This window comes from Marmota flaviventris, chromosome 1 (genome assembly GCF_047511675.1).
Source record: "Marmota flaviventris isolate mMarFla1 chromosome 1, mMarFla1.hap1, whole genome shotgun sequence".
In the NCBI taxonomy this organism is placed as follows: Eukaryota; Metazoa; Chordata; class Mammalia; order Rodentia; family Sciuridae; genus Marmota; species Marmota flaviventris.
The window spans coordinates 63,812,587-63,839,257 of record NC_092498.1 but is presented as its reverse complement, the minus strand read 5'-3'; the positions used below and the strand labels follow the sequence as shown (position 1 = coordinate 63,839,257).

The window sequence follows — 26,671 nt, the reverse complement described above, 5'->3', positions numbered from 1 at the left end:
AATTGTTAGAGATGTTGAACATTTTTTCATATATTTGTTGACTATTTTTTTTTCTGTGCAGTGTCTGTTCAGTTCCTTTGCCCATTTTGTTTTATAAAGTTACTTGCTTTTCATTTGTTTGGTGTGAAGTGTTTGAGTTCTTCATATATCCATGGAGATTAATGTTCTATCTGAGGTGCAGGTGGTAAATATTTTCTCCTATTCTATAAGTTCTCTCTTCAGACTTTTGATTATTTCCATTTCTTTGAAGAAGCTTTTTAGTTTGATGCCATCCCACTTATTGACTGTTGTTTTTACTTCTTGTACTTTAGGGGTCTCATTAAGAAAGTTAGTTCCTGAGCTGATATACTGGAGTGTTGTACCAACTTTTTCTTCTAGTATGTGGAGGGTTTCTGTTCTAATGCCTAGGTCCTTGATCCACTTTGAGCTGAACTTTTATGCAAGGTGAGAGTTAGGAATTAAATTTCATTCTACTACATGTGGACTTCCAGTTTCCCTGTCCATTTGTTGAAGAGGCTATCTATGCTCCAATGTATGTTTATGACACCTTTGTCTAGTATGTGGTAACTGTATTTATATGGGTTTTTCTCTGTGACTTCTATTATGTTGCATTAGTCTTCTTGCTTGTTTTGGTACCAGCATATGCTGGTTTGCTACTATAACTCTGTAGTCTAACTTTAGGTCTGGATTGTGATGCCTCCTATTTCGCAATTATTGCTAAGGATTTCATTGGCTATTCTGGGCCTCTTAGTTTTCCAAATAAATTTCATGATTGTTTTTTCTATTTCCATGAAGAACATCATTGGAATTTTGATAGGAATTGCATTGAATCTGTACAGTACTTTTGGTAGTACAGCCATTTTGACAATATTAATTCTGCCTATCCAAGAACATGGGTGGTCTTTCCATCTTCTAAGAGGTCTTCCTCCATATCTTTCTTTGGTGTTCTGTAATTTTCTTTGTGGAGGTTTCTCACCTCTTTTGTTAGATTGATTCCCAACTATTTATCTTGAGGGGGTATTATAATTGGGATGGTCTTCCTAATTTCTCTTTCAGCTGATATGTAATTGGAGTGTAGAAATGCAATTGATTTATGAGTGTTAATTTTGTACTGTTACTTTGCTAAATTCATTTACAAGTTCTAGAAGTTTTCTGGTGCAGTTTTTTAGGTGTTCTAAATATAGGATCATGCTGTTGGCAAACAGAACTTATTTTAGCTGTTCTTTTCCTATTTGTATTCCTTATATTTTATTCTTTTTCCTAATTGCTCTGGCTACAGTTTCGAGGACTAAGTTGAATAGAAGTGGTGAAAATGAGTATCCCTGACTTGTTTCTATTTTTAGAAAGAATGTTTTCCAGTTTTTCTCCATCTAGAATGATGTTGGCCTTTGGTTTGTTATATATAGCTTTTACAAAGTTGTGGTATGATCCTTTTATTCCTATTTTTTCTAGTGTTTTAATCATGAATGCATGCCATATATTTTCAGATCCTTTTTCTGCATTTATTGAGATAATCAGGTTATTCCTGTCTTTAAGCCTACTGATAATGATTGATGAATTACATTTATTGATTTCTGTAGGTTGAACCAAACTTGCATCCTCCAGGTGGATGACACCCACTTGATTATGGTACACTATCTTTTTAATGTTTTTATATGTGACTTGCCATTATTTTACTGAGAATTTCTGCATCTATGTTCATCATGGATATTGGTGTATAGTGTTCTCTCCTTAATGTGTCTTTGTTTGGTTTTGGTATCAGGGTGATATTGGATTCATAGAATGAGTTTGGAAAAGTTACCTCCTTTTCTATTTCATGGAATATTTTGAGGAGGAATTATTTGTTGGTAGACTCTTGATGACTTCTTCATTCTCATTACTTGAAATTGATCTGTTTAAATTTTCTATATCATCCTGGTTCAATTTATTTAGGTTATATGTCTCTAGGAATTTATCAACATCAAGATTTTCTAGCTTATTGGAGTATAGATTTTCAAAATAGCTTTTAATTATCCTCTGTATTTCATTAGTGTCTGTGGTGATATTTCCATTTTCATCATGGATTTTAGTAATGTGCTTTTTTTCTCTTTTTCTTGGTTGGCTTGGCTAAGGACTTATCAATTTTGTTTATTTTTGAAAGAACCAATTTTTTTAAAAATTTTTGATTTTTTGAACTTTTTTTCATCTCACTTTCATTGATTTTAGCTCTGAATATAATTATTTCCTGTCTTCTACTGATTTTGGTGTTGATTTTTTTTCATCTTTTTCTAGGGCCTTCAGATGTAATGTTAGATTATTATATTTGGTATCATTCTGTTAATGTATGAGTTCAATGCTATAGTCTTTCCTCTTAAAACCACCTTCATAGTGTCCCCAAAATTTTGATATGTTGAGTTGCAATTCTCATTTACCTCTAAGTGCTTTTCTTAAATTTCACCCATGATTTCTTCTCCTATCCATTGATCATTAAATACTGAATTATTTAGTCTCCATGTGTGAAAGTGATTTCTATTTTGTATCTTATCATTGATTTCAAATTTTATTCCATTAAGATCTAATATAATACAGGTTATTATCTGTTTTTTTTTTTTGTATTTGCTAAGAGTTGCTTTATGTACTACAATATAATCTATTTTGGAACACGTTCCATATGTGGCTAAAAAGAAACTGTATTCAGTCACTGATTGATTAAATATTATATATATATATATATATATATATATATATATATATATCCATTATAATATATATATATAATATTTATAATATAATATATATAATATATATAATATAATATATATATATATATCCATTGTGTCTAAATTATATTTTTTAGTTCTGTAGCTTATTTAGGTTTTGTTTAGATTATCTTTCTAGTGATGAAAGGCATGTTAAAGTCACCCAATATTATTGTGTTGTGACCTACTCAATTCTTGATATTGAGAAGGATTTGTTTGATGTATATAGGTTCTCCATTGTTTGTTTGGGGGCATAGATATTTCTAATTGTTATTTCTTGTTTTTGTATGACTCCCTTAAGGCAGTATGAAATGACCTTCTTTATGTCTTCTGATGATCTTTGGCTTCAAGTCCACCTTATCAGATATGAAAATAGAAATCCCTGCTTTTTTACAAGATACATGTGAATGATAGGTTTTTCTTTTTCTTTTTTTTTTTCTCATCCTTTCACCTTCATTCTGTGGATATCTTTACCTATGAGTTATAATTGGTCTTGTTTTGTAATCCATTGTGCTAGCCTATGTCTTTTGGTTGATGAGTTGATTCCATTAACATTCAGTGTTATTATTGAGACATGATTTTTATTTCTGTCATTTTGATTTCTAGTTTATAATTTGAATTAGAATCTCATTTGGTACACTATTCTTTTAGTGTCCTTTTACCTTCTGCCAGTTTTCATTTTTATTTTCCATTTCTTCTTCATGAAATATTTTTAGAGTATGTTTTGTAGTGCCAGCTTTCTAGTTGTTAATTCTTTTAACTTTTGATTATCATGGAAGGTTTTTACCTCATCTTTAAATCTGAAGCTTAATTTTGCTGGACATAGTATGCTTGGTTGGCATCCATTTTCTTTCAGAGCTTGGTATATATTATTCCAAGACCTCCTATCTTTCAGTGTCTGGGTTGAAAAATTAGCTGAGATCGAGACTGGTTTACCTCTAAAGGTGACAAGTCATTTTTTTCTAGCTGCTTTTAAAATTCTATCCATAAAATATAGGATAACATTAAAAGGCCAAATATTCATGGTCTCTTAACATTTTTTCTTAGTGATCAACTTTATTCTCAAGACTATGTACTTTGTCTTCATTGCCTGAAAAATATATCTTTCAAATGATCTAGTCTATTGATAATGCTTTTCATTGAATTTTTAATTTGTTTTATTAATTTCTTAATTTTGAGAATTTCCAGTTGATTCTTTTTCAGAATTTCTCCTTATTGAAGTGATCTTTCACTTCTTATATCTTCTTTCTGATTTCACTACTTACATTATCTTTTATCTTGCAGATCAGTTTAACTATACACTTTCTAAATTTCTTCTCTGACATTTCCTCCACTGTGGTATCAGTGGAGTCTGCTATTGACCCATTCTGGTTTGGGTGGGATGGTTTGTTCCCTGGATTTTTAATGTTGTTTTTGTGTCTAATCATCTATCCAAATGGATCTGAAGCAGCACAGCTTCTATTCTATGAGATTTTAGTGATCCTATAGGTTTCCAATGCCTCACAGATTAGGGGGGAGCCAAACAATTACAACCAACTATGCATACAATATTTAGCAATAAATTAAGTACCTAATTTCTATTTGATGCTTACAAAGTTAATTAACACAATAAACAGAATTGGTAGTTTCAGCAATTTCAATCAGTAAAGATAGTAATCATGAATTATATCTGGAATAAAGTCAAACAATAGGTATGTTATTTATGACTTTTTTGTATTCATTGTTGCTATAAAGTTAGTTTTTATAAAACAATTAGTTTAGGAGAAGTTAAGAATAGCATTAATTAAGAGTACAGAAGAAGAGATGGGGGTAGAAAGGGGTTGGTACTTACAAGAGGTGAACAGGGCAGATGCAGAGGTGAGGTAGGATGTGTTGTTGTTTATGAGGAAGAAGGAGAAAAAGTAGAAGTAAGAGAATTAAAGGAAGAGTGAAAGAATAGTAGAGTTTGATTATTAGCAAGAGAAAAACAGAGAAATAGAAACAAAGGGGAATAGAGTTATGAAACAGAGAATACAAAATCAATCCAAAATACACTAATTAAAAACCCTAACAACAGAGTAAAGAAAAACAACTTCTTTCAATAAATGAGAAAGCAGAAATAAACATGTACATGTACAAATGTATAAATCTCCATCATGTATCAATCAAGTACACATTAATAAAAAACAAACCACAGAATAGTCAATGAGGGTAAATGCTCGCTTTCTGTGCCAAACAGTATTTTTATTTTCTCAACTTCCCTTCTCAGGAGGATTGGGAGCTGTGGGAGGTTGTGTTGGCTCAATTTCCAGCATAGAGATGCTTCTGGGTTCTGTGAGATAAGTTTCTGGAAGTGAAGCTCCAATGGGTGGGGATTAGGTCTGGTATTACCCCAGGTATTTTATTGCTTGAGAATTTATAAAGTGTTAGTGAATCTATGCATCGATAAGACTGTACCCCACTAGTCTACCCAGGGCTCCACTCTTGGGAAGGGGAGCCAATCTTTCACTGCTTCTGTGATTTGTGGATACTTCCCTTTCTGCTCCTGAGTACTAAGCAACTTCACCCAACCACACACACTTACCCCCCACTCTGCCTTTCAGATTCTTGAGCCCCTGCCACTGATCCTGGGCTGGATTCAAAGTACCTGTATTACCCCTGGGAAAAATGCTTTCTATGCCAGAACTTCTCCTGCTTTGCTACGCTCAGTTTAGTTCTCCTGGCTAACATCTGCCCGATTAAGGTATTGGACCCAGCCCTGAACTCACAGATGTAAGTTCTCCATCTGAATTGGCACTGGTGCAGTGTGGACATCCCAAAATGTCTCCAGGTTCAGCTCCCCATGCACAATAGTCAGACCCAGGGGGACTTTGGTGTACCAGTTGATAAGCTGAATAGCCTCTAGGTCAGCCCACTGCAGACTGCCCCTGTGATCCCAGGATTCTCCATGCCAAGAGTGTCTGCAGCATGTTTTACACTTTTACAACTTTGTGTACTAATTTCTCCTTCTCCTAATAGGAGCTCAGCTCCAATTTTGTTCCTTTTCATTGTGTAATATATCCAAAGTTCCAAAGGCTCTCTGTCCAATATTGAGTATTAGTGAAGTGCTTTTTTCACCTACCTCTCAGAGAAGCAGTTTTCCCACTGTTTGAGTCCCATGTTTCAAAGCTGTAAGAAAAGTCACTTTCTGCTAGTCTGCCATATTCTCCAATGCCTTCTGGAAGATTTGATGATTTAAAAATCAGCTAATGCAGGTAAATCTCAATGAGAAAATAATTGAGCAAAATCTTGAAGGAGTTGATGGATCAAGACTTGTGACCACCCAAAGCAAGCATGTTCCAAGCAGAGAAAATGTCAGTTCAAAGTGACGGAGGCAGCAATGCCTAGGGCAGAATGTGACCACCAGACAGTTTCAGATTCTAAAATAAGAGTCTATGAGAATAAACACACTTAAAACTCAAAATGGTAAATTCTTATGATATAATTTAATCCATAATATAGCGATAGACACATTCTTGTTCCATCATTCATTCAAAGGCCAAACAGGTATATAGTAAGTTTTTCCTATTCCTGAGCACTGAAAACACAAACCTGAGTTAGACAATAGGGAAAGACTCATGTAACTTAATCATTACCTTCCATATCATGAGGAATGCCATAATAATGTTGTATACAGAATGATAATATTCTTGCATAATAAGAAGAAGGAGTTATTAACTATCTGGAGAAAGTCATAAATGGCTTCTCTGAGAAAGTGATATGTAATATGGTTCCTGAAGAATGAATGGAGCTTTACAAGGAAGAAATGATAGGGGCATTTCTGGGAACAATACCACGTCTGTAAAATAAATGAAAATACTGAAAAAACTAATGAAAAAGTCTTGATCTCACTGAATGCATAGTATATGAGGGGGTAAAGAAGCAATGAGCAAAATGTGAAATACTGCATTCTGAGTATTTTGACTCTAGTCTGTAGGAAGAGCGTGTTAGTAGAAGAGTGATGTAATCAGGTTTGTAAAATAGAACTGTTTGATAGTAGATAGAGAGGATAGATTGCACCATGCAGGCAATCCCCTACACTTGCCAGCTGTTCATGAGAGGTCCCTGTAGATACATGTATAAAGATGCTTTAATTCTTATGGGAAAACTTTATAACATTACATAGGAATCTTACTGCTAGTGTTGATGCAGAACAGAACTCAGCACAGGATAGGTTACTTCCGAAAATATTTAAATGATAATCTCAAGGGGTATACAATATGAGGGTTTACAAAATTCCATTCTAGACCTTGAATTATTTAATGAGGTATCCTAAGTAATTCTAAAACAATATCAAATATTTGTTGAGTGCTTCTCATATATCCTGTACTGTGCTAGTTCCTTTTATGCATTACCTCATATACTCCTCGTAACAGTTCTGAGGTAGTTATTATAACTTTCCACATATTATAAATGAAGAAAAATGCTATCTAGGGAGGTTAAATAATAGCTCATAGAAAGAAAAGCATTTTTGATTCAGGTACCTTTAATTGCACATGCAACACTACACTGCTTCATTAAATATCTGGCACACATTGGCATTTGCAGCATTTTGTGATTAAGGGATAGCTCACATCTGAAATGTTTTCTCTTCTACAGGTTTGCACCTTACTGTAGTTTGTGCACTGAAATATTCTGTTTTTTCAGATTGAAAGATAAATTGAGTTTATTGTGTTAAGAAATGGGAAGGATCTGGGATTTTGTCTTCCTTGAAAGATGAGAGATTGTCTTTCCTCAGGTTCCAGAACACTGTTACAAGATATAAAACACTTAGTTCAAGTACAAAAGACATTGTTACTCATGAGACTTGCAGAAATCAGAATGTTAACATTCACATTGGTTCCTTAAGTCCCAAATTCCAAAAGGTACGACAAAGAGGACCAAATGACATCTGCACATGCAGTAGGTTGATTGGAGGAGAGAAACTTTGAGCTTAGGGAACTGAAATTCTGATATAATAGAAGAAATAACAATAATTAGAAAGGAGACAAAAGGAAGAACAAAGAAATCTAATTTTAATTTAAGGTTCTTCTTACCTTTAAAGGTCTATCACTCCCCTAGGTCTGTCATTCCAAAATTTCTAGGAAATCTGTAAATTGTATTAGAGAGTTACCATAAACTCACTCAGTTATAAAAATCACCTTGTGCCCTATTAACTAGCTCATGCAATAAATAGATCAAGTGAAGACAGAAGCAACATCTTAAGAAACTTATAATTTAGGGGATTTTCCAATATTATCTATTAATCAGACAAAGGAGAACAAGGATCCTGAGAGGGAGCAGATGGGTATATACTGTCCTTTGATCATAAGACTGATGTCATACTCACATACACACCCTTCCCATGCCCGTCCCTCACCAAGTTTCCTTTAAAAGAAGGGCCTAAGAACCCCCAAAATTATTTCTTTGTTTAGATAGCCCAGATTCTTTCTTGAAAATGAAGCTACTTTCTTAATAAATATCTGTGTCTCTGACATCCACTGAAATTCTTTTCTGTCACATACACCAAAGACCCCACTTATCCTAGGTTGAGTTCCTTCCCCATTTCCAGGAACTCCTCAGACCATCTTTCTGATGACAGAATCTTCAAAAGGGACACTGGATGATCTAGGAGGAAGACTTTATTATACTATACAATAAAGAAAGCAGCCCCTTGTTCTAGAGGGAGGCACTTTCTGTATTTTAAGACTGGTGGTTATACAAATATCCTTGAAAAGATAGCCTAAAATAAAGATAGTTAGGTTCTAAGATCACAAGACCTTCAGAAATGGGAAAAACCAGGGAGAATTATCTTCCAGGATTGCACCCAATGTGAACATGAACTGGAGAACATATAAGAACATCTAATCACCCACCACTTCTAACTAACACATCTGAAATCCCACAGAAGCCTTGAAATGCAAACATTTCCTAGAACTTGACTTGGGTAAGTAAGCCAAGTTCTATTTCAGTGTCAGTGTCAGACAGAAGTTTGTGGATTTTATTACATGATTAATGGAATTAATTTTTACTTAAATCACAGAAACTATTACTTTTGGATAAATTTTGATGCCACAGTTGAAGGACAGGTATGCTTCAAAGCATGTTTTTAGCACTGTAATTGGCTGAATCATACATATCCTTATCTGTCTCCATAGTATAGAGGTTCTACTTAAATAATTTAACTTTTAAAAAAGTACTACCACCAGTTAAGATTCCTAGCCGTTCTGATTTTCTTAGGGTCTTGAATAAAAATGTATTTTTTTCTTATCAAGCACAACTTTATTAATCCAGTCCATAAATCAAGGATTTTTTTTTCCAAATTCTAACTGTTGCTAACTTTAGATGGATTTTCAGTCTATTGACATTATCACTGGAGATTATGCAATTTTTATAGGTGATCTTTGGATTAAATATTACATGAAGCATAATTTTGAAATCATAAAAGCATCTAAGAAGAAATGAACAATGAATACTATGTGGGCAGTATGACATAAAAATTAATTTCTCAATGCAAATAATTTTACAGTAATAAATGAAGTAAATAGAAAGAAAATATGATGATAGGAATGCTGGCACTACTGCTATTTAAAAAAAGAAAAAAAAAAAAAAAGAGGTATGTCACCAAAGGGCTCAGTGAAGGTCACATCAATATAAGTGAAAAAAATTGGTTGTGATAAAAAAATGGGACATCCCAGAGTATGTGATATATTCAAAAATATTCAAGAAAATTGTGAAGATATTTCACAACACTGACAGTGTAAAAGATAAAATGTGGGAAGTTGATCCAAACTAGAAAGAAATAAAAAATTTACCAAGACACAGAAAGGATCTGTGATAAAAGTTATATGATGAAAAGGTTAGAACTATTGAAATTATTTTTCAAAAGATTTTTCATAAACATTTTAATTCTCATTTAAATTACAATGCATCAAATACATATTTTACTGTTTTAAACATTTTTATTCATTCCTAACATATAGTAACAGAGTTTTTAATGTTTTGATGCACTTTCTATAAGTACTGCAACTCAGAAAGCAAAGTAAGTTGGCAGTTAATATGCTCCAGTGATTATCTCCCCACAGACACACAGATGTGAAAGACTCTCAGGACCAAATCACCTTCACAACAGCTAAGGGAATCAGGTCAGAGACTATAGTGCCTGCTTTTAGAATAATGAATTCAAAAGGTGCATTGAATAAGGTAAGAAGAAAAGAGTGATCATGCCAAGTAGTCCTGTGGAGAGACATCTGTTGCTGGGAAGGGAAGAGAGAATGAAGTCAGGTTTTAGACTTGAAACCCAGGACCAGACCTCCCATGGTGAAATCTGGTACTGGGAAAACTCCAGACCCCTGCTGGAAGTACTGGATGGACCAGTGCCACTGAAACCCAGACAACACTGAGTGCATTCCGCGACTTTGGGTGGCAAAGTGGGAAGAAAGACTGTACTTCCTGGGATCTACCACAAGGTTTTATCTTGGAGTCCAGTGCCCAGCCCACACTATTTCTGGCACAAATAATTTAACATTAACGTTTTTTTATTTATTTTCTTTCTTCCTTTCTTGTGGTTCTGGGGATCTTACCCAGGTCCTATGCATGGTAGGCAAGTGTTCTACCTCTGCACTATATCCTCAGTCCCTCATGGGTATATAAGGTTCACATAAGTTCCCCTGACAAGAGTAATCTTTAAAAAAACAAAACAAAACAAACAAAACAAAACTATTCTACTTGCAGAGCACCTTCTACTAGGTCAATAAGGATTAAAGAACAAATCACCCGAACTTCTTGCCAAAAATTCTCCATAGTATACACCACATCAACTCTCAAGACACAAATTAAATTGTTATTTAGTGATCCTAGCTTTGCTGAGATAATCTCATCAGATTTATATGGGAAGCAGACATAGAAGTTGTAATATGACCTATGTGCATAATCACTCAATTAAATAAAATTAAATGACTGGCTTCCATGTTGAGTAACAACTTGTTGACATGATGGCTTAATTTGTGTAAAGACTGAATTTGTATATAAATAGCCACACATTTGTTGATGGTATTGCCATGGGCATTAGGGAGCCCGTCTAAATATGAATATCTTCAAGATTTTATTGGTATATACAGGTTTGTTTAGATTTGATGTTTTTTTTTCTTTTAATAAATGCAAGTTTAAGTGCTAGTTTAGAAATTTGTTGAGATCCATTTAATTTATTGAATATTTTGTTCTTGTAGTGTGTGTGTGTGTGTGTGTGTGTGTGTGTGAGAGAGAGAGAGAGAGAGAGAGAGAGAGAGAGATTAAAAGAACAAAGACTCAAAATAATCTGGAATTATTTCAAATAGGAATCTACTTTTAGTGTTTTTGTTTTTCTTTAGGGTCCTCTTTTTGTAGCTTAATTTTCTTTTTAAAAATCTTCTATTTTATAACAAGTAGTCATGAAATATGTATACATTTATGACTATTTTTAATATTAGGCTATTGTTGGATATCTTATGTAACTACGTGTGTGTGTGTGTGTGTGTGTGTGTTTATCCTTTTAATCATACCACATTGTCTGGGAGTAAGTTTCAGGATGTGTTTATTTCTGGTTTTCACTCTAGGGGTGCAATATAGTGCAATTTATAAGTTACAACTAAATCAAAATTAATCTCTCTTCTTTCTTAAAAAATGAAAATAAGTCAATTAAAACAAAGGCATTGAGTTTTTTCAAATAGCATTTAATATTGAAAAACAGCAGGCTTTAAAAACTTTAAAAACATAACAAGTGAACATGAAAAATTGACTGAAATGATCTATAAACTGAATAAGGAAGTGAGTGAAACTACCATCTTGACTGGAGAAATCATTCTGTATGGTAATAAGTATGCATGTTGAATGAAAAAATAAAGATAGTAAATTTGGGATCTCAACTTGTTCTTTCAAGTTTGTTGTGTATAGCCCAACATAGAAACATAATACTAAATGCAGTTTAGAGAAACAAACAAACAAACATTGACTCAGTTTTAGAAGAAATTTTTTCCCAAATATAATTTCAGCTATGTATGTAATTTAGGGGATAAATATCTGGAATGATTATTGGTAAAAATTTTCATTTGTGTATTTTCTTGGTATTACTTAAGAAGTATCTCTGTGTTATCTTTTCAGTGTTTTCCTACATTGGAGCAGAAATTCAGATATTAATTAACCCTGTGAATTTGCCTGAAAACATGGCCCCTGGAACACAACTCAGTCGGGCTTATGATAAAGATGTGGCAGGAAAAGCAGATGCATATCGCTTTCTGAATAAAACAAAGGATTTTGTCATTGATGCAAGTAAATGAATATTAGCATTTGTATATTTTTATTTATTTTATATTTATTATTTAAGATTTAGGCTTAAAAGAAAATGACTTAGTTATACTCAAATGGCATATTGAGTTTTTTGGCATACTTTGCTTTAGTTAATATCTCTAAAGAGATTTCAGATTCTTGCTTTGCCCCTAACTCATGGTGTTCTACAGTGTTTCCAGAAAGAAGTCAAAGTTTTGTTCATTGTTAACCTGAGAGTCACCTCCTTCTTTTCAGGGAAAACAAAAACAAACAAACAAAAAAAACCCAGCCTTTGAATAATAGAAAAGATGATCCAGTATATATACTACTTTCTAGAAAAACAATTTAAAATATACTTTGGCTAAGTGAATTGCAAACCTCCCCTCCGCCTCCGAAGTGAATGAACTAGCCAAGACAGGGAGAACTCATACCTGGTCAGGTAGCTGGCAGGGTAGACTATCAGTGGGTGGGTGAAAAAATAGATCCGTTTCCCTTACTTATAATTAAGCAGATGATAACTCTAAAGTGAGATGTATGCTAGAACAACTGTTTTATTTATATTTCCTATAGCTGTTATGTATACATTGATTTTTGTACTATGCTCAGGAAATGTCAAAATATTGCCTGCTATGATTTTTATAAATTTAACATTTTTGAAAATAGCACTATGTCTCACTGGCCATCAGCCAGTGTCACTTCCCTAGAATGCTTTACTGGTGGCTGAGCACAGCTCTATACTCTAAGAATAAGGCCCCTGGTTCCATTTTCTGCAGAGATTAATTCTAATGTTTGCCAACTTGGCTGTTTCCCTTCCTCTCCGTCACTCTAAACCTCAAATTCAGAATAAACCTGAACAACCCTGCTTCCTTGACTAGTGATACTGAAAACCTTCCCCGGGGCACAGGATTTCTGATTCCTGGTGGTTAGACTGCAATAAGACTCACCTCCCTAGAAGCTGATTGCCTGCCCTCTAGATCCAAGTCTTTTTTTTTTTTTCCGTTTCTTTTTGACCTTGGCTAGAAGTGATAAACCATGGCCTGGTTCCCAGATGAATCACCCTCCTCTTTGCACACCACTTCTTTAATACTAAGGAAATGTCTCAATCTGATTCCATGGAACTCGGTGCCCCACTCTGCCTCTCATCTTCTGGGTAGTTGCTTAGGATGAAAAGCCACAAATATGCATGTATCCTCTCCCCTATCCTTATCACCATGCTACTCAAAGCTTCGTTTCCTCTAACTTGGCCCGGTATTCTCTTTGCAATGTTATGCCCTCTGAAGTACCATTTATAAATCGATAAATACAATTTTTTAAAATTCCTTACTTTTGCAATCTATTTCATGACATTCTCTACCTCTTGGCTTTAACCAAAATTGATCATCCCAAGGGACAACTGCAGAGGGCCTTAAGCTGCTATTCTTCCTTCTCCCACACACATCTTGCATCTCTGAGTCAGGAAGTGGGGAGTCAGCATGCTTCTTACCCTGCAAAGCTGATTCCTGACCACTGTTCAGACATTTTTTGGGAAAGATCCCTGCTCATTTGGAGCTCTGGATATTTGGCTCCTCACCACACTAAACTAATCACTCCCCCACAAGCCCTGGGGACTTGAATGCATCCCTCACAGTGTTTCTATTTCAAGTTCTGCCACCATCTCATATGTTACTATGATGTTCACACTCTGTCCTATCCAGCACCCCACATGTAAGACCCTTTACCTTATTCAGTGTAAATCCTGTACCTAAATTCCCATGTCTTTAAAATTAATTACCATTTACTTACTCTTGTGGCTGCATCCAGAACTTCAGCAACCAGAATAACCATTTTTGCACTCTTACTTCAGAATCTCACTTTTAGGCCTCTTTCAGCTCTTTTAATTTTCAGTTATTACTATAATATCATGTTGCCATTATCTCTAAGGTCACCAGTTCATTGATTTGTTTTCTTTCTTTCTATCATTCATCTCTTCTCTATCCCCTGATTCTGATCCATCTTTCAACTCCTCCTTAACATTTTATCCTTAGATAACCTGCCCTGTGGTTCCTCTTGCAAATTCTCTTCTGGAAAATTCCAGCATGAGATTAACCAATTGTTAATGTTTCCTGCTATGCTTGAGCTATTGGATATTCTTGGAGAAAATCACATGAATCAACATGTTAACATGTCAACCAAAATGTTTTCTGGACATCCTTCAATTTTTTTTTTAAGTCAGAAAAGAATATTTTCTCTTTTTTACTTCTTCCCTTCTCCTAATCTTTAAGTAGTCTTTTAAGCCTTTTGCATTTCAATAAAATCCACTCTTGCCAAGTGTTCCATTCCTTCTCCTGTCTTCTTTTTGACTTTTTATAGAATATCTCACTTCTCATTAGACTAGATAAATATCTTTAAAGAGTTCTGTACAACACTTTCCCCTCCCACACCTCTCATTTATTCTTCTATGATGTTCAGAATGAATTGTGATAGGTTACCTCATGTTACCATACAGAACAATCCCCTTTATTGGTAAACACAATGCCATATTTTGTCCCGATCACATATAATCTCTCTTTAAGATTTGGAAGTGAAAAAAATCACTCCCTACTTTTTGAAACACATTCATATTTAGATTGCTTTTTACATTATTTTATGCAGATTTTCCCTATTTATCACCTTATCTCCTTTTCCTGTTCTTCTTATTTATTCTCCTTCTTCTTATATTTCCTTTGTTTAATCTGTACATGTTTGCAGGGTGTGATTCAGGGCTATTTAGGTTTCTTTGTATTTATACACTGCACATTTCACCTTGCATCTATCTTGACTAAAACCACACCTATGTATACCTTGACTACAATTACAAAAAGATTCATCTGATCATACACACACACACACACACACACACACACACACAAACACACACATGGTTCAAATATTATGACTCAACTCCAGACCAATGTCTCTACTTCATAGATATATTTTCAAACATATTAAATTAAAGTATTCAAATCTAGACTCAATAATGCTGCTTCTACTTTAACCTTTGTGTGAACTTTATAAAGTTCACCACTTTCCACTAAATATTTTATATTTTAGTCAAAATATATATTTCTTAATGCAAATTTTTCTTCTTTCCCTGGGTCTTTCAATATATTTTCTGCCTCCTTTTCTCCTGACCAAATTTTTCACATCACTATCAATTATTAGTTTGGAAATAATTCCTCCCAAGTAACCACAACATCTACCCTGCTCTCAACACTGCATAAAATATTCCTTTTTGTATTTTTAATCCACTTTATTTAGCAGCTTTATTTCCTTGATTGTACCTCTTGAGCCCAAGGACTGTGCCTGATTCAGTTGTTTTCCCTGTTTTATTAGTGTCTATCCCTATACCAATAAATTCATGTCTGCATTTCCAGTTCTTATCCCACCACTTTGAATCTGCATTCCTCCCTTATCTGTCTTAAGAGACTATGTAATGCACTCCTTCAAAACATGTGGCTTTAAACAACACTGAGTTGGCTAAATGATTCTTCCCCTGTTCTTGCTTGGGTTCATTCTTAAGTCTAAGTTCTAAAGATCTGATTAATCTCAGAAAACTACAGGTTTGTTTCTGAAATTAATGTACCCATGTCATCTAAATTAATCTGTTTCCTTTTAGCTTCTCTAAGGTGCTGTGTTACCTAGGTTTCTATCAGTGTGAGAAATATCTGAGATAATTCAACCTGTAGAAAGTTTTATTTTGATATTTGAAAGCTACAATCCATTCTTGGTTGGTCCTGTTGCTTTTAGTCCTGTGGTAAGGTAGTACATCATGGTGGGAGTACACTGGTGAGAAAAACCTCTCGTCTGATGGCTGGTAAAAGAGAGAAAGAAGAAAAGACTGGAATAAAACAGTCCCCTTCAAGGGCATGCCCCAGTGACCCAAAGACCTCTCACTTGGCTGTACTTCTTAAAGATTCCACCATATTCCAATAGTACCAAGATAGAGAACCAATCCTTGAACACATAGGACTTTGGGAGACATTTAAGATACAAACTGGAGTAGAAACCATAGCCTTCTGATGCTATTCCTGGTGGCCCATCTACAATATCCTGAGACTACACTAGCACTGGGAAGATAGGTTCCACTTAATAACATACTGTAGAAATGTCTTCCTTTGATAGTTGGTGCTTCTAGGCCCTAAATGGTTCTAGTTGTTTCTAGTGTGCCACAGCTTATTTGGTACATTGTCAATATGGGTACTGGGACTTTTCCTGTTATATCTTCATACCAAAATATGGAGCAAAAAATCTTTCTTGGGGGTTAAAGGAGAACTATGAGACCATTCAATCAAGTTTTAGTTCCTTTAATCAGTCTAGAGAAGACTCACTAGGAGACACCATGTTAAACATACATCAAATGGTCGATTCTATTAATATTCCCTTGAGGTTTGATTCAATACCTCATTTTGAGATAGTTTCTTGAATTATGTACAAGGAATCTATAAGCTCCATTTCAGTTTGAAAAAAGGTTCAGGTTGGGTTATTCTGGTTTCTTGTTATGTCTTGATTTGACTTGACTCTTATCATTCCATAAAGCTGAAAAGCAAAATTTATATAAATTTGTAGGAAATTTATTTGTTTCAGGGAAACTTGCTTTTTTATATTTATTAAATTCATTATAAAAGCATAATTAGTATATATTTTAAACACACGTTGCTATTTGATAATAGTGAATTTCTCATAATTTTTTTTCTAATTCAGTAGATTTTATGACTCGAAGCTTTAAAAAAGCATTACAAATATTGCATCAACTTTTAAAATAACTTATTTACTAATAGTTTATAATTCATTTTAAAATGTCCAGATTTAGGAGGAAGGGAAAAGGGAGGTACTGTAGGATGGAATTAACCAAATTATGCTATGGGCATGTGCAACTATATCACAATGAATCACAATGCTATGTGTAACTATAATGCACCCATTCAAAATTAATTTTTAAATTTCATATTTAATAGAATACTTATATTGCTAATAGTAACAAAATAAAAACTTTCATTTTTATCAGTGTCTATATTTTTCTTCCTTTCATATATACCTTTCTTGTCTTAACTGGTTCTTTTACTCTCAGGTGTTAGCCTAGTCCAGTATGGAATTGGTTACTGTTGCAATCAGTAGCACAAATAATCATCTTTTCTGACAGTATGCCTCCTTTGATAACAGAGAATTCTTGCCAAACCTGTGTTATAATTTTATGGTAAAATCATACAACTAAGGAGGTTAGATATAAAATAATATTTTTTGCTCTTTTAATAAAAAGTAGACATGAATGTACTCACAATATGATCGGTCATTGATGGCCCCTGTTGTCTTTGGCAATGATTTTCAATGAAAATATTTGAGGGGAAAATACAGTTGATTAAGAATGTGTGTCTAAATTATAAACCAATTTGAAAAGAAAAGAAAACTCTAGCTTTTGCTATCCTTTTGCATATTTGAATACTTTTTAATGAGGTGGCTAAAAATTAAAAATGCAGACTAATTGCATTCCTAGCTTTTAAAAATTCATTAAAAATTCATATGATGCTTGTTAATTGGGTAATATTGGTTAGATCATGTCATTTCTGATTTACATTCTTTATAAAAGAGTTAAAATGTGTAATTATAACACCTTTTAACATGTAAAAGGTATGTTTCTTAGACTGATGATAATTATAATTTTTGGATTATTTCTTTACTAGGTTCTGGTGTAATCACTTCTACCAAAATTTTTAATTACGAAACTGATCCAATAAGGTTTCTATTTATAGTTGATACTGGAGGACTCATGAGACGTGTTCTGATTATTAATATCATTGATGTTCCTGAACCTCCAAACTGTACTGCTGATCCACAGTTTTCTTCAGGCACAGGTATCACACATCATTTTCCTATGTTTACTTTCAATGGAGGCCAGGGCTACTTTTTCATGTAGAGATGATTAGTGAAGTTTTATTATGTATATAATGTGTTTATATAAGTATATGAAAATATGTGCAGACATTCATGTATATAAGAAAACACATTACCCCTATTTCTCCCTATGGAATAGATTGAAAACAGTTTTACTATATAGAAATTTTCACTTTTTTTTTTTTAATTAGGGCTTGAATTGAGGGGTGTTTTGCCACTGAGCCATATCCTGGGCCATTTTTATTTTAAGACAGGGTTTCACTTAGTTGCTGAGAGCCTCATTAAAATTGATGAGGCTGGCCTCAACTTGCTATCCTCCTGCCTCAGCCTCCTGAAATGCAGAGATTACAGGCAAGTGCTACCATGCCCAGCAGCCAAGAGATTTTATGTGAGGACTTGCAAAAGAAATAAGTCAGGGGAGACAAAGTAAAAGTTTCACTTTTAGGTAAATTCTAATAAAGGTAGTTTTAAGAATGTCTGTCCTTGTCCAATGGGTAGTGGGAATCCTTTGAAGTATGGTAAGCTGATAGGTATTTTGAGTTGATTTATCTGGTTGGACACAGAGAAAGATTGGAAGGAGACAGAAGTAGGCTGAGTGAGCAAGCATTGCTAAGGGCCAGATAATAAATATATATATATTTATTTTTATTTGTTCTAATTAGTTTCACATGACAGTAGAATGCATTTTGACACATCATACATAAGTGGAGTATAACCTCATTCTTCTGGTTGCACACGATGTAGAGTTACATAGGTTGTAGTAAAATATGTAGTATGTTGTGTAGTCATATATGCATATAGGGTAACAATGTCTAAATCATTAGACTATCCTTCCTACTCCCATCCCCCTCCATCCCTTCATTCACTTCTGTCTAATAAAAAGTACCTCTATTCTTCCCTAGCCTCTCCCCCTTACTGTGAATTAGCATCTGCATATTAGAGAAAACAGAGAACTTTGGTTCTTTGGGATTGGCTTATTTTGATTAGCATGATATTTTCCAGCTCTATCCAATAAATATTTTAAGATATGCATATCACCATATCACAAAGCAAAATTGAATACATTATTTATACAGTATTTAAATAATAAGAAAGAACACAAATAGCTAGACAGTTTTCCTGATTAAATTTTCATAGTATAATAGTAGTAACCACAACAAGTATAAATTTTCTTTACTATTGGTCTATTAATAAGAAGAATGGATTTTCTTTTTGACGTATATAGAAAATTCCTTTATAGGGTAGGATTTTTAAATAACTCACTATCAGTGAATGACTTTCCTCGCTTGATTAAACAAATGAACTACTCAGAATCTTATTTTGGTTGTAGTCTTAATTTTGTGAATAAAATTTGTCATGAAACATTTAGATTAAAATTTTCTACTTTTTCTGACCATTGATTTCCATGTAAGTGAAGACATTGGGATGAGAGCTTAGTCAAACACATGCCTGAGTCAACTGGGACCCTCAACTCACATGACATGCATTATATTCTTTTAGCAGAGTTATAGAGCCATTGTATAAAATACACTTCTTCACCACATAATTCAACAGCATATTTCACACTCCATTATGACTTAAAATCGTATTATTCAAAGTCCTCTTTTCTCTTCCTGTTTTCCTGTGATGGGTAGGCACGGTGATTAGGAACAGTATGGTACTGAGAATGCTATTATGACTGGATTACTCAAATTCATATTTGAAGTGAAGAGAGCACCATGCACGGTGTCATTCCTGTCACTCAATGTGCAATGCAGCAAAAATGCAGCAAGAGACATTCTGTAACAAGGGGGTATATATGTTGCCTGTTAGTATTTTATTTATAAACACTGAAATTTGATTTCATATAGATTTCATGCATCACAAAATATTAGTATTCTGTGGTTTTTAAAAAACATTTATATTTAAAAACCATTTAAAAACTTTTAACTATTTATATTTAAAACTTTAAAACCTCCTCTCAGCTCATAGAGCACATACAGTCATCAGTCTTGATTTGGCTCAGGAAGATTAGCAGAGTAAAAAGAGGAAGAGAAGTTATCAGGTTATTTCAATAATCTAGGGAAGGAATGATAGAGTTTGGCCTAAGGAGGTGACAGAGATAAAGAGAAAAGGGTAGTCTTGAGATATTCAGATAAGAAATTAATCTGATGAGGAATTAAAAAGAAAGCAAGGGAGGACAAATCTCAGAATTGTGATTTGCATGACTGTTGTAGTAAGCCTCAGGTAAGGTAGGATAGCATAGAAGTAAACCAAATTTGAACAGAGAATCCTGAGTTCCCCCTTGAATGTCATATTTGATATGTCTTTGTTATGTCAAAGGAGAGATTTAAGTTAGCAGTTGAGCTCAGAGGTCTTGCTTAGGACTATAAATGTTTTGTAATTGAAACCATGGATTTGGATGAAATCACTCAGACACAATAGAGAATTAGAATAAAAGCAGGCCTAAGGCCAAACCTTGAAAAACTCCTACACTTAATGACGTGGGGAAGAAACTGAGCCTGCCAAAGACACTAAGAAAGAGTGACTGGGGTTGTAGTAGAAGATGGAGAGAGTTACGCCATGAATGGCAAAGGGACAGGTTTCAAAAGAGTGCCAGGTGGTTAGCTGGCTGAGTTCAAGTCAACCAAGATGGGGGATTACAGAGTTCATTGCATTTAACTGGTGATGAAAGAGAAATGATAACTCATGAGTCTGGGAACGATATTATGGGTAATAGAAGGTGGAAGACAGAATGGAGGAGATTGGTGAGATTGTAAAGAGAAAACACTTCTGTAGAAATTTGAATGTGAAATTAGAGAGAAAGCAGATCTGTATAAGAATTTCAAGACTAGTGTCTGGTTTACCTCTTTTAAAAAAAAAGAATTGTTGCATTATAATTACTCACACTAGTGGAATTCTTTGCTATGTATTTGCACATCACATAATATAACAATGAAATCTGTTCATTTCTGTACCCCAGTACTTTCCCTTTCCCTCCCTGGTTTACTTCTTCTTAAAAGAAGATGTCTGGGTTATTTTACAAAGGAGAAGAATTGATTTTATTGGGAGAAGTTGAAAACACATGAAAAAGATAGTAGAAAAGAGATGGAATCAAGGTGTAGTGGAAATTAATGAATCATCTATCAATCTAGCTGACCCATCTGTCTTGTAAACTTTTACATGCCCACATTTACAATTTTATTTTATTTTGATGTTTAACAACTATAAAAAGTCTCAAAAATTTAAATCTCAAAGATTACACTTGAAACACAATTTTCAAAAAAAGTGCTTCAGAGTTGTGGGTCCCAGTTCATTTGGGTGTGTGCCTGACAGAAATTTTCTTGATTATTGCATTTAAAATATAGTACTTCAAAAATATGATCTATTATTCTAAATAATATTTATTATCTCTAGATTTGAAAAATCATAACTGTGAACTGTAAACTTCTTTTAGAAACATAAAAGAAGCAAAATAGGGGCTGGGTTGTGGCTCTGTGGTAAAGCACTCACCTAGCACGTGCGAGGCCCTGGGTTCTATCCTCAGGACCACATAAAAATAAATAAATAAAATAAAGGTATTGTGTCAAGTACAACTAAAAAAATATTTTAAGAAAAGAAGCAAAATATTTACCTTTTTAAAGTTTGGACCCCATAAAACAAAATTATTCATTTTATTAAGTGAGCCATATCAAATCCGTTTAAAGTTGACTGTAAAACTAATATAGGATTTTTGTAGATGCAACTCTATTATACTGTGCTCAAATATCACATCCAGGGGCTGGGGCTGGGGCTCAGTGGTAGAGCGCTTGCCTGGCATGTGAGGCACTAGGTTCAATTCTCACCACTACTAATAAATAAATAAGATAAAGGTCTATCAACAACTAAAATAAATTTTAAAAAAACCCACATCTAATTCCTAAAGAACTAGAGAAGGAAACAAATTACATTTAAAAATATAACATTTATTCCATTATGTTGCTACAAAAGCATTTTTAATCAAATTTTACTATGGTCCATATGTTTTCTGATAACATGTGTAGTTATTTTTCAAAACAAACACAGACATAGCAACCCACTTTCAATAATGATATTTGTATATACATTTGAATAAGTAACAAGAATCCTTTCTTCTTTTCTTCCTATCTTAGTTAAATGGTAAGACACCAGATCATCTCACCTGAGTCCTCCTGGTCTTTTAGACCCCTGGATCTCAAGGGCCACTAAAAGCACTTGAGTCTTATAACCACCTACTTTATGTTTTCTGTTCCCTTCTGTCCCTGACCAGGATATGAGGGGATAGAAGGTGTACACTCAAGGATGACAGAACTCCTACAAGAGATTATGGATTATTAAGACTTTGCTGGTTAAGATTTGGAATCTGTATATGGGATTTCACCTGCTGTGAGAACTTAATGGCTGTTCAGGAATCTTGCCAACTTTGATTTTCCCAGACAATTCTTCCAGAAGTACTTAGAAATCTTAGTGTAATTCCTACAGATGTGCAGTGCTCTTTTTTTTTTTCTTTTTTTGCCAAGAGAAGGAAGGTTAACTGTGTAAATGTTGAAGAAAAGTCAAGTAAGATGGACAGTGAGCATTCACTTGGGGTCCATTGGTCTGGCATCATGAAGGCAATGAATAACATTTGGGGAGCAGTTTCTATTTGTAGAGAGAAGCAAAGACTGATGAGAAGATGAAGAAGAATATAAACTGTGGCCCTGAGGGGTAGGAAAGAGACAGGAACATAGCAAGAGTATGCTTAGAATAAAGGATATTTTTGTTTTCTTTTTTTCTTTCCTTCTTTCTTTCCTTCCTTCCTTCCTTCCTTCCTTCCTTTCTTCCTTTCTTTCTTTCTTTTTTTCTTGGTATTGAAAGGGACTTGAACAGTTTAAATGAGAGGTAAAGTTAAGAGTCAAGTACTACAGAAAGAACAGGTGAGACAGCTTGCCACGAACAAGGTGTATTTTTAATGATGAAATTTTCTCCTTTACCACAAAAATGGGGAAGAATATACACATATAAGTAAATTGGTATATCCTGTGGGAAAACATCAGCTATCACTAGTCTAATTGTTTCTTTTTATTCTGTGTGATAAGATGAGAGCTCCCTTGTGAACAGCAAGATAGAAGACAGGGGAAGGGGTAAGAGGTTTAGGGTAAAAGATAAGATTTGAAATAATGGTTGTAAAAAGTTGAAGAGTAACAGAATAGAGACTTGCTTAAGAGATCAGAGTCAAATACAGTCAATCCTCTAATAATTCTCTTTATAACCAGTATATTAGGCTTATTCTGCAAAGTACAGCAAAATCTGATATTTAACCAACTTTTAAAAAAGTTAAAAAAACATTAAGCTCTGTTCTATTTGAGTCAAAAAAAAGGGGGTTCTGGATACAAGCATATTACTAACACATGATTTACTTCATTCTTTTTAAAAATTTGTATTATCTTAAAATCAATTTTTTTATTGTTGATTTTTTTCTTTAAGTAAAATGAGTTTGGGGATGTTTTATTCATTTATGTATCTATCTAACATAAAGCAATTATGGTACACATAACAGAATAGAATTTTCTGGTTTTTCTAAATATAAATATATAAATATAAATATAAATACATATATATTATATATATATAATATATATATATATATATATATATATATATATATATATATATATATATATATATATATATTAGACTCAATTTTTCTGGTAATAACAACAAAAAATAATAAAGCTAACAACAAGCCTAATATTAATATTTTATTTTTTTTGCCTTAACTTCAGTTTTTCTGGGTTCTTTCTTGTTTAATACAAGGCCTCACAGTAATATGGAAACTTGAGATTTTGTTAGGATTTGTTGAAATTATTTCTTTATTATTTTTTAATTTACTTAAAGTTTTGAAATTTGGTCATACTCTGTCTTCAGGTTATGCTGAGGGCATGGCTTTGGTGTAATGTTATCTCTTCTTTTTTCTATATTGTTTTTGGAGATAATATTGGAAAACATAGTTCTAGGTGGCCACCATCATACTCAGTTACCCCAAAATCTGGTCACTCATTTCAAACATAACTGTTAGAAAAATTAAATTTTGTTGGGCAGCTTGTTACAATTTAATTTTATTACAACATATAAATTTGGTTCAACAATTTACGTAAGAAATATAAAAATTTTAAATGTCTTGTTACTCAACTTGAGTTAAACTTTATTTCCAGTTTATATTCCAAATAGGGTATAATGACACACACACACACACACACACACACACACACACACACACACATATTCACAAATAATAAGCCAGAAATCAGAGAAATAATTAATTTAACCTGAATCCTTTATTCCATATATGTGTATTGTGGGTTGGGATGTTTTTACTCATGGTCAAGGATGTAAAGAGATGTTAAATGTGTGTGAGAGTTGGAGGTAAATCAGTTATCTATGTATCATGTGCTTCTGTTAGAAACAGAGTTCCTCATTGCATGACCCCATTAATCTAGAAATTGGAGCAGTGAGATCTTGTGTGACACTCCCCTGTTGGCTCAGTAAACACAGTAAAGATTGTCAGCCCATACTCTTTCTCATGAACCTATAGTTTCTACAGATAGTGCTAAGAAGTGCGGGTGGCTTAAAATTCTGAGATTTTATAGACCCACACCAGGCACATCATTGGTCAGGAACATTGTTGTCAGAGATGGCTCTGAGTAAATTAATGCACAAAAGAAATAGATACAAGGATATACCTCCTGGTTTTGCATATCTGACATCCAAATACCCAGGTTTTAAGCAGCATGTTCAGATAAATCTGAATGCAAGACTAAGTGTTAATTTTAAAGACGCTGAAGCAGTCAGAGCTCTAACTTGTACTCTCCTAAAGGAAGATTTTGGACTTTCTATTGATATCCCATTGGAGAGATTACTTCCCACAGATTTATTGAGACTCAACTATATTCATTGGGTGGAAGACCTAATTGATCATCAAGACTCTGACAAAAGTACTCTCCAAAGAGGAATTGACGAAGGTATAGGGGCATCCTGCATCTATCTCTTACCTTACTTGGAGCAACCTTAAATGGCTGGCATTTCCTTGCTACAGAAGTATTTGATATGTATTTCAACTATGCAAAGAAAAATGTGGAACAGAGTAACTTATCTGATCTCATAAAAGTGGTAAAAGTGCCACAAGACACTCCTGATGGATGGTCTTAAAGAAAAATCTGAGATAATCTATAACTTTTGTATGTGCAGCACCCTCCCCACTCCTTTTTGCCAAACAATTAGAAGCCTAGGGAGTAAACTCTCGAAACCCTCAAAGACCTCCACCTAGTTCTGAAAATACAGGAGGTATCACAGAGATTATGGCAGAAGGAGTTGAATTAGCATTTGTTAAATGATCATCTATGACAGTTTACAGCTTTAAAAAAGGCAAAGGTGGTAGAGCTGTATGCTGGGAAAGAAATGTAGCCTGGCTCCACTGAAGGAAGAACTTCACATCCAAGGGGTTCCCAAAGTTACATTCACTGAGTTTTGTCAAGGTTTTGTCAATGAGATGGGCCTTAGCTTGGAGTTTTTATGATGATATCACAGTACCATTCCCATCACGTAAGCAAAGAAAATTAGAGAAGCCAGGAAAACCCATTACATTGTGGTGTTGGAGTCTGTGATGAAAGAATTATCCCTCAAAGAATCATCTTTGGGGTCTGAGACAGTGGAGGGCATAGTGGTTTTAACAATATAGAAAAAATTCTCACTGATTTAAAGGTCTAGCATAAATGAGTTCCCTGTGGAAAAGAGGGAGCTAGTCTTTCCCCGACAACCACGGAAAATTCCTGAATTCATTTAAGGCGAAAGAAAAGAAAGCGAGTAAGACAACTGAGGGAAGTGCCTCGAGCTCCTGAGGATGTCATACAGGCCTTGGAGGAGAGAAAAGCCATCCCCAGAGAATTGGGCAGTAGCCAGAATTTGGCCCCATGCCCCCAGGAAGGTACCCTGAGGGGTCTGCTCTGCAGAGGGTGAGTCTGCCATTGTTGGGGGCCACTGCCCAAGCGGAAATCCCAGAACCCATGGAGGATGAAAGGAGTGAGGAAAGGGGAGGAGAGAGGTTATAGAGAGTTGTAAAGTCTTTTGCAATGAAGCCCAGGATCCAGAGGCTTCTGAGAAGTTTAGCAACCCAGGGGCTGAAAGGTAGGGGGAAGCCCCTCCAAGGAGTAGCTTGATATTACCTATTTAAGTGTTTGATAAACATTAAGAAGGAAATGGATGATGCCTTAGTTGAAATGCAGTGGATTGGGGGACAGAACAGAGATTTGATGAACCAGCTTTGTACCTGTATACATAACCAGATTTTTAGGCTTTTTGCTAATTAACTCCAAACTTCTTGCAGTTCGAAGAGTGTCTACAGAGACTGGGGGTAGTGGCTCAGCTTACCATGTGGAAGAACCCGAGTTCTATCCCCAGTCCTCCTCTGACCCCCCTAAAAAAAAAAAGAGAGAGAGAAAAAAAAAAAAAACTATTAAGCAGATTGTTTGGAGTAGCCTGTATGGTGGCAAGAGGAATTTCACCACTGGCCCATTAGTAGTAGTATTGTGTGAAATTATCTTAAAAAGCAGAAATCAATTAATTCATTTTAAAGTTATAGGGAATTATAGTACAGTGGTTCAGGAAGAAGAATTATGGTTATCAGCAAGAACAAAAACCTGTTTGTAAACTCAGGAGGGACATAAAGCTGACTCGAGCTGGTCATCTCAGCT

At 34.3% G+C, this 26,671-nt stretch overlaps 1 protein-coding gene across 1 annotated transcript; it reads left to right on the top strand.

The window, feature by feature from the left end:
- Positions 1-24,615: 24,615 nt before the first annotated feature.
- On the top strand, positions 24,616-26,307 carry Mettl16 (methyltransferase 16, RNA N6-adenosine). The gene is given in 12 exon segments (XM_071607865.1): positions 24,616-24,969; positions 24,972-25,102; positions 25,104-25,173; positions 25,175-25,310; positions 25,313-25,458; positions 25,460-25,562; positions 25,565-25,651; positions 25,654-25,903; positions 25,905-25,967; positions 25,969-26,015; positions 26,018-26,106; positions 26,108-26,307. Coding segments are annotated over 12 exon segments (1,656 nt in total). The 3' UTR covers positions 26,288-26,307.
- Positions 26,308-26,671: the final 364 nt, after the last annotated feature.